General features: G+C 36.9%; 1 protein-coding gene across 1 annotated transcript; it reads left to right on the forward strand.

Annotated features, from left to right (window-relative positions):
- Positions 1-3,931: 3,931 nt before the first annotated feature.
- LOC127098028 (vesicle-associated protein 2-2) lies at positions 3,932-8,972 on the forward strand. The gene is made up of 9 exons (XM_051036529.1): positions 3,932-4,266; positions 4,353-4,423; positions 4,530-4,611; positions 5,354-5,469; positions 5,576-5,752; positions 6,139-6,735; positions 7,624-7,701; positions 8,340-8,482; positions 8,647-8,972. Exons 1-8 carry the CDS (start codon positions 4,215-4,217, stop codon positions 8,448-8,450), a joined length of 1,284 nt encoding a protein of 427 aa, XP_050892486.1. The 5' UTR covers positions 3,932-4,214; the 3' UTR covers positions 8,451-8,482; positions 8,647-8,972.
- The last annotated feature ends 216 nt before the right edge of the window (positions 8,973-9,188 follow it).

The following is a 9,188-nucleotide window of genomic DNA, read 5'->3' on the forward strand; positions in this document are numbered from 1 at the left end:
CCCGTTTCATTTGTGAAATTCTCATACTTTATTAGATGGACATGAAATTTTACATGAGATAACTAGACATCCTCATCTTTGCCATGGTTTTAGTCTCATTCATTTATCATACACCATCCCTGATTTATGATTTTTCTAAGTTGATGCATGTTTGGTTGACTTCATTGAGCATGTTCAAAATTGCTTTGACTTTCTGATTTTCATTGACTGCCTTCCACTTGTCCAAATGAGATGAAATTTGACATGCTTATCATGCTGTGGGTTGTGATTGATCATGATTTATTTGGTGATTTTTGGAAATGTTTAAGATTGGTTTTGATGCAAGTCTTGCTGTTGACTTCTTTGAGCTTCTAAATGCCATGTTTTGACCTAAATTGTTCATGAAATGATGATAGTGATTGATATGAATGTGAACCCAATTGGTATTGATTCTTGATTGTTTGAACATGATTTTGGATGCTTGCCCTTTTCTGTTTTGACTTTTTCATTCCTTTTTGACCCTAGGCTTGCCCTAGTGGTCCTGTTACTCACTTTTGAGCTCATGTTTTCAGGTTGACCAACAAATGACCAATGAGACCAATTCTTTTTGATTGAGCTTGCTTGAATATCATTGTCTAACTTGTTTGTTTTGTAGGTGGCTTGGCTCACATGCCTTGAGCCTTGTGCCTTGCACATTCACTTGCTTGTGTTGACTGGTTGATATCTGTTTCATTTTGATTCAACCTTGACTTGTATACTAACTGTGCTTGACTGGTTTCAGGTACTTTAGTTGCTCAGTTCCTTGTGAACTTTTGCTTTGCTTTGCTTGTATAAGCAATTTGCATTGAGGTATATCCCTTAATCTTCATGTAGTCTGGAAGACCTGGCCTGTTACTTGGCCAGGCAACTGTCTGAAGTCCTCCTTAAGAGGCAATGTTTGTGGATGTTTAATTTTGTCCTTGTACATAGTCAAAGACCTCCTAAGTGAAGAGGCAATTGGCAGAACCCAAGGGATATGCAACCTATCCCCTGCTATTCTGTGTGTCATCTGCTTTGCTCACACCACTGTGTTGACGCATTGCAGATACAAACCCAAGATCTTGTACAATTGTACAGTTGAGTCAGTTTTAAATGTGTAGAAGGGTTCCCACTTTTTGAACCCACACATTCTTGTCTTAAGCTCTCCCAGGCCAGGGATAAGAGCTGTGAAGTCTTATCTTCACTCACCTTTCATCTGCTTCACCTTAGCCCCTCAATGGCAAGGTTAAGAGCACATCTACCCAGTTCCAGAGGTTTGTTTGTTGAGGTTGATACGACCCCTCGACTAAAACCTAACCCTTGTTTGAGCCACTTGCTTGTGTATAGTGTGTGCTATCTGTGCTTGTATGTTTGTTTGACTTGCTTCCTGTGCAAGTTAGGGTTAGTTTAGACTTGCTTCCTGTGCAAGTTAGGTTTTGCTTGGCTTGCTTCCTGTGCAAGTTAAGTGTGTGTGTGGCTTGCTTCCTGTGCAAGTCATGATTAGGATAGGCTGGCTTCCTGTGCAAGTTAGCTAGAAACCTTAACTTGGGGATGATTTTGCATGACAACATCTAGGCTCGAGTCGTAGTCTCCCTAATGTTGTGTCTCCCTCTGTTATCTGGTTAGGCTAGTCCTGTATCCCCCCGTAGGGGAACTACGTCGCCCTGATCCTCATACCAGATGAGGTACGTAGGCAGGAGATGAGTTGATCTCTCCGGGCGCCCTTTTGTTTTGTTTGCGTGAGTTGTTTCTCCTTTTTCTGGTTGGAGTCCGACGTAAGTCCAGCGATTGGCAGCTGGTTTCCTATGTGTGCTTGTTGGTTCGGATGCTGATGTAAGTCCAGTGATTGGCATTCGGGCTCCATGTTTGCCTTTGCCTGTGTTTGTTTGTGTGCGTGTCAGCCGAGCTACGAATGCTCTGATTCTCTTTCGTCCAAGGAGATACGTATGCATAGGATGCGACATCCTAGCGAGCATGTGTCGTTTCCCCAGTCCGAACTACTTCGACTCTGATGTCTATGCCTGATAGACTAAGTAGGCCCAGGATGCGATATCCTGCCGAGTCAGTCTTGTCTGTTTTCTTGTGTCTCTTTCAGCCAGTGCGTGTGTGAGTTTGAGCAGTGTTTTAGCAACCATTTTCCTTCCTTTGGTGCGTGGATCCCGTAGAGTACTACGGATGCGTAGGGGTGCTAATACCTTCCCTTCGCATAACCGACTCCCGAACCCATTCTCTTTGGTCGCGAGACCATGTCTTTTCCAGGTTTACTCTGAGCGTTTCCTTTCCCTATTTTGGGATAAATAACGCACGGTGGCGGCTCTGTTGTTCTTCGTTTCCCGCCGGTTTTTCGCGTGATGCGACAAATGTGAATACCATAGTTCATCCCTTTGTCTCCTTCAAAATAATCGTTTGTATTCCCGAAAGGATAAGAACTGTTAGGTTCACTACCATCTTCAACGGAGCCCTCGCCAGACCCTAAATTATCACTAAGCGCTATAAGATTTGTGATGGATTAGTTAACCTCTAAAGGGCTAGTGTTGGGAATTTTTTGGTTCACTATCCCAGTAGTATAAGAGTCATCATCACCACTTGGTATATCTATTATATTTGCAAGTACACCTCTTATGTTGGCCATGACTAAAACGACGAAAGAAAAGTAAAAAACTGTAAACAAGAAAAGAGAGAAATGATACATGAAGAAGCAAAAAATAGAGGTAAAAGTTAAAAGAGAGGTGACTTTGAGGTTACAATGAACCATAAAATGTAGGACATGAAGAAGAAAATAGACTGATAAAATGGGTGTTGGCGGAGCTCAAAGAGGATATATTAGAGTTTGTAGAAGGGAAAAAGCTTACGATTTGCGCAATAAGTGAAAAGGGACGTTTGAAATACTAAGCGACCCTTACATAAGGGAACATAACAAGATAATTATTGACCAAAATGAAAGAAAACAGGGAGACAAAAACACAAGGGTTGGATTTTACCTTCGAAATACAACAACATTTTAGTGCACTTAAGTATCATAGGAGGAAGTGCCTCGCCTTAGTCTAGAAACCTAGGGCCACATGTCGGGAAGATCATGTGAAACCTCTCAATGATGAGACTAACATTTAATGCACTTGTTTTTGGCCAACCAAAAGTCCAATAAAAGAATAATCAAATCATCAGTCCAAGACCATTTGGCCAGAACGAGGGATGTAAAATCCAACCATGATGCAGTGCAGAGTCCCACACCTTATATAGACCATGGATATTCGACCATTATTGGATATCATCTAACAGTCTCATGCATTTCAAGACATGAAACATGAGACACATTAACCAACTTTCATATATAAGGTACCTCACGTGAAAAAATGATATGATTGACCTTCACTCTCACTCACATATTACTCTTTATCTCTCATTGAGTTAAATATTATAGGTAAACTTTACATATCATAATTCACTCCGTCGTACTGAAAACCAACTCTATCGATCCAATATCTCATCTCACAGTTTCACTGATATTTTTTATTTTCTAAAGAAACACTACTATGCAAGTATTTCATAGTTGGGTGATATATATATATATATATATATATATATATATATATATATATATATATATATATATATATATATATATATATATTCTAAAAAAAATGAATATGATTTAAATTATATTGAGATGGTAAGTCCACAAAGAATTAAATAAATTATTTAAAAAAATATTCAGTTGAGACGCCGCGCTCTTGTGTCAACGCTGGCGCGCCGAGCCACGAAAAAGAAGCAAACAACCCGGCTCCGTGTCGGTTAAAAGGTACTCCATCCATACAAGTCCCTTTCCCTTGAGATGCTACGTGCTCTTCACTTCAAAAATGAAAAATACATTTTACCATAAATTTATATTTATTTATTATTACTATTCACACACTACTTTTTAATAAATAAAAAATGGCTTCCGCATTTTCTTTCCCTTCTATGTATTTTTCCTCATTAATTCAATAATAACTCTCACTCTCTGAATATACTCCACTTTCCATTTCAAAGAAGATCACGATTCACACGCTTATTCTCATTCAATACCCACTTAATGATCCTGCATGAAATAAAAAATCTCTGACTACGAGTTCACTTGAGTTGACTCGTTCGTTCCCTTCTTCTTCTCCTCGAATCGAGCGAATTCACGGAAACACCGTCGTTTTAAGCGTTGATTCGATTTTCTTTCCGGTGTAATCATGAACAAAACTCCGATTCTCGAAATTGAACCGAGGGAACTCAAATTCATATGTAGGTGAATTTTCTACTGCTTGTCAATTCGTAATGTGATTGTGTGTGATCCTTTGCTGATATGATTCGATTTTTGTTCATGGTAGTTGAATTGAAGAAACAGAGTTCTTGTTCGGTTCAGGTGACGAATAACACTTATCACTATGTTGCTTTTAAGGTATTGTTGTTTGTTATCGATTATCTTTGGTTTATCGCTGTTTATTGTTAGGTATATTGTTTTGATTGGGATGAATCGTTTTGGTATGGTGTTATGGTGTTTTCAGGTCAAAACGACGTCGCCTAAGAAATATTCAGTGCGACCAAATGTTGGAGTTCTCGCGCCAAAATCTAGTGGTGAATTCATAGGTATATAACTTCTTCTTTTTGATTTGTTATTTGATAATTGTGAGTTAGATAGTTTCTAATGGATGTTATGAAATATGATGGGAAGATTCAATTAGGTTTTTTGTTCTTGTTTGTATCAGAAAGAGGTTTTTGATTCCTTGATGGCTGATGCAATTGAATCATATCCTTAATTAAAGCTCTGTTGAGAGAATTTGAGAGTGAGGTTTAGTCGTCGTGGCGGTAAATATTGGGATACATGTGGAATGGACTTGAATTTGTCATGTTAGGGTTTTTTATGATTACTTAGCATTGCTTTTTCAGTTTTAAATGTAGTAACCTGAGCTTAATGTATCCTTGTAGACAGAAGTTTTTCAAACAAAAAGTAGTATTTTTAGGAGTATCAGTTTTCAAACAATTTTGGTTATGAGGTGAAAAGAATTGATTTTGAATGAATTGATTCTAGCTAAAAGTGAATTGAAGGTAAAGTGATTTATGTTTGGATAAATTTATGTAGAAGTGAGTTAATGTAAAAATCACGTTCAAACTCAAAAACTACAAATTCTAGTTTCAAGTAGAATCAAATCTGGAGTCAGAATCAATTCTATTTTAGATGAATCAAACACCTCAAAATCATTCCAAAATCAATTTTATACCTCTAGAATTGCTTTTGCCTCTTCCAAAAACTAAACCGAACATAAACAAAGATGAATCCACTGTCTCCCCCTAATTGTTTTTGTTTATTTTTAACTTTTGCATCAAACAGTTACAATGCAAGCCCAACGGGTAGCCCCGGAAGATTTGGTGTGCAAGGACAAGTTCTTAGTTCAAAGCACATTGGTTGATGCTGAAATAACCAGCGAAGATGTTACTGCCAGCTTGGTATGGATATACTTCTTAGGCTGTAATTTTGTATCCGGCAGGTAGCCTTCATTACTGATTTATTTATTTTAAAATATTCTGACTTTTTATTTATTTATAATGGCAGTTTGTCAAAGACGGAGTGAGATATGTAGAAGAAAATAAGCTGAAGGTGGCTCTGATCAGCCCACCTGATTCACCAGAACTAGGTCCTGTTAATGGAGACTTCCAGAATGGGTTTGATCACGGGAAGTTTCAGATACATAGTAAAGATGAAATTGAAATCCAGTCCCCTGAACCCATGGTTAGACGAAACTTTATTGATGTTTGGATCTCAGTTCTTTTCTTTCCACCACCTCTTTTTCTCTCATAGACATTTCAAATCCTTCAGAATAACTGGAAGTCTTAATCACATACTCTGAGGGTTTGGCAATTATTTTTACTGGATTGTTATTTTCTTAATTTGAAAATTAGGTTGTTATGGCTTTGCAGATTTTTTTTCTTGCATATTTTCTTTAGTCCCCTGCGAAGCATTCTTTGAACATGTTATAAACTCCCTTGTTTTTCCGGTGTTGTCATCCTAGCTGATGTAGTCTTTGTGCATATGTTGGACTATCCCAACTTCTATTTCTACTTCTACTTATTAAGCATGTTATTCATATGTTTTGTGATGTTCGTAAAATATGTCAGGTTCTTAAAAAACCAGAGCATAATAAGGTTCACGAGGTAGAGCTTGAAGAGGATATGGAGTTGAAGGTGGAATATGATATGGCGTTGGATGCTATAAAGAATGTAGAGGAGCCAGGAGAAGAAGCAGCGTTGAAAGTTTCAAGAAATGAAGAGTTGAACCCAGCAAAGGATGTAGAGGAATTGAAGCCACAAATAAAAGAAGAGGTAGAAGTGTCCAAAGATCTGGATTCAATCACAGTAAATAATACAGAGAAACTGAAACCTGGAAAAGAAGCAGAGATGAAGGAGTCTAAAGATGTGGGTCCAATCAGAGTAAAGAATGCAGAAGAACTGAAACCAGGAAAAGAAGCAGAGTTTAGGGTGTCAAAAGATCATTTGACCACAGTAAACAATGCAGAGGAACTGAAGCCAAAAAAAGAAAGAGAGTTAGAAGTGTCAACGGATATGGTGATTAAGACCGTAAAGAATGTTGGGGAACTAAAGCCCGAAAAAGAAGCAGAGTTAGGAGTTTCAAAGGGCATAGAGGAGTTGAAACTGCTTGAAGCCATTGAAGAGATGAAGTTAAAACTAGACAGACTTGAGTCAAAGCTAAATGAGGTCAGGCATTCCACCATTCTACTTTGATTTTAGTTTATCTGCTTGCAGTTGCATATGTGACATGTTTCCTAGCAAGTTGCGTGTTGAAACACGTTACTATATGAACTATCTCTGCTACCACATCTGAGATTTTGGCTATTAATGCTTTGTCTTGGCACTCCTTTTGGTCATATGTTTTCAATTTTGAAATTTGAGATGTTAGTTAGACCCCTTCCCGCTTGCAGTAATATTTTTGGCACACTTGCTTAAATTAATATAGATTAATAAACTACTCCCTATACATTGATAGTATAAATAGGTTTTAAATTTCAGCAAACATCCAATTATAATTCACTATCTTGCTATAGTGTAATTGTAAACATGTTTTAATAAGTAAAATCGTGATTTGGCAAGATGAAATATGATTAGATGTGTTAAACCTAATTGTACTTCAAATTAGTAGTTATCAAACTCTTAAATTATATGGCTTCACATACTTTTGTATGATTACATTGATCCTTATATACACCACTTTTCCCTTGTTTTTATTTGATTAAATAGTATACGGGATTGTTTGAGATCTGATACATGGTGTTTCAAAAAATATAAGTTGGAATTAGAAAAGGCCACAATGAAGCCAGTAAAGAATGTACTTTTGGACGTATAGGGGTGTGATGTTTTGTGGCATATGAGTATCTGAAAGATCCTAACCTAACATCCCTAAAGGCTCAATCCTATGAAAATGTTCATCAATACTTTGTATTTAACATTGGTGATGAAGCAATGGAACATATTGGTTTCCTGACCTTGTTAAAATGGGGTTGATGTTTATTATAGTGGTTTTCGACTTTCATTCTATTCTCTACTGATTTTATTGAAGTGCTGATCGAGTTTTCGCTTCCTTTGCAGTCTGGAGCAACAATATCAAAGTTAACAGAGGAGAGGCTGTTAAGCAATCAAGAGACAAAGATCTTGCAAGAAAAAATAGTAAGCTTGAGAACCACTGTCTTAGTTATCAAGTAAATAGTAATGTTTTTGTGGGATTTACTTATGGTTTCTTGCTATATTACCAGTTTGGATGAATTTTTAGTAAGCACTTAAAGGAAAAGAAAAGTTGAAATAATCTGACAATGGGTATGAATACTAGTTTCATGCATAAGTTGAAATGAGCTTCTTCACCTCACTTTTCATTGAAATTCTCCGTGCGTGAGGGGAACAGAGAGATAAGCAAGTAATACATTTTTACTGTCAGGCATCTGGTCTTTTTAGGATTTATTTTTTATTTATTTGTTTTGTTATAAAACAATCACTAGTTGTCATGGGGTTTGTGCACTATCACAATTAAACTGCAGCAGGAAAAAGAGAGGAAGGGGATTTGGGAGTTAACCACCCTGACATTTGTGTAAACTGGCAAAGTTGACCAATATTGATATTTACATTGCCAATTCCTTAGTGTGCTTGTCTGGATTGATGCAAATATTGCTTGCTACTTAAGAAATCTTCCCCATTACATGCTTGAACACGTGCAATTTTATAATGTCCTCTTTAGGGGTGTCCCCTAATTGATCCAGTAAAATTTAGTTCTCATTTCAGAAACTCAAGGCTGGCTCGTTTTATATTTGCAGGCAGATCTTATTATTAAAGGTCCAAGAAAAGTTCAAGTCGGGTTCCCACTTCTATACGTCTGTATGGTGGCACTTATCTGTGTCTTCTTGGGATACCGTTTACACTCATGATATCCAGGCGAGATCAATCATCCAGGAAGATAGTAAGATACTAACATTTTGAATTCCCCCAAGTTTGTCATAGCAGAAGTTTAGGCATAATTTCACTTCATATCTATAAATATAATCAGGGATCTCTATATTTGAGGTTATCGATGTTCCATCTGTTCTGTCTAGTCTTATAATCACGCCGCGTTTGTATATGCAGAATTACTCACTTGTAAAGGTACAGATAGTACAAGATATATAGCGCTCGGTTAGATGAATGATGAGATTGTTCAAATTTCCCTGTGGAGTCAGAAGTTGATAGATGATTTTGTTGAGTTGTGACATTAGTGAATGCACGCCATGATAAAGCATCCAACTTGATTGTTGAGAGTACTCAAAGTACAACAAAAACTGCCTTTGAAAAAACAATTGCACTTGCACTGCACATGTTTCTTTGATAGCGAACTATGAATGGATTTGAGGGTTCTTTTCGAAACTATGGCATTTGAAACCATAATTTTGAATATCAGATTATCTTTACCATGACTTTTGTCATTTGGACATTACTCATTTTGAATTTTTTTTATATAAAAAAGTTAAAGTCAATAATATTTAGGGTAACAATGAGTACTTTGAGAGGAAAAAAAGATTCTTATGTTGTTCAAGGTTTGTTTAATTAAAAAAGAATTAAATGGTGAAATCGTTTGGACACGTACGATCACATAGTAGTACTCTTTGTTAGGATTATTTTCATACTAATAA

This window comes from Lathyrus oleraceus, chromosome 6 (assembly GCF_024323335.1).
Source record: "Lathyrus oleraceus cultivar Zhongwan6 chromosome 6, CAAS_Psat_ZW6_1.0, whole genome shotgun sequence".
In the NCBI taxonomy this organism is placed as follows: Eukaryota; Viridiplantae; Streptophyta; class Magnoliopsida; order Fabales; family Fabaceae; genus Lathyrus; species Lathyrus oleraceus.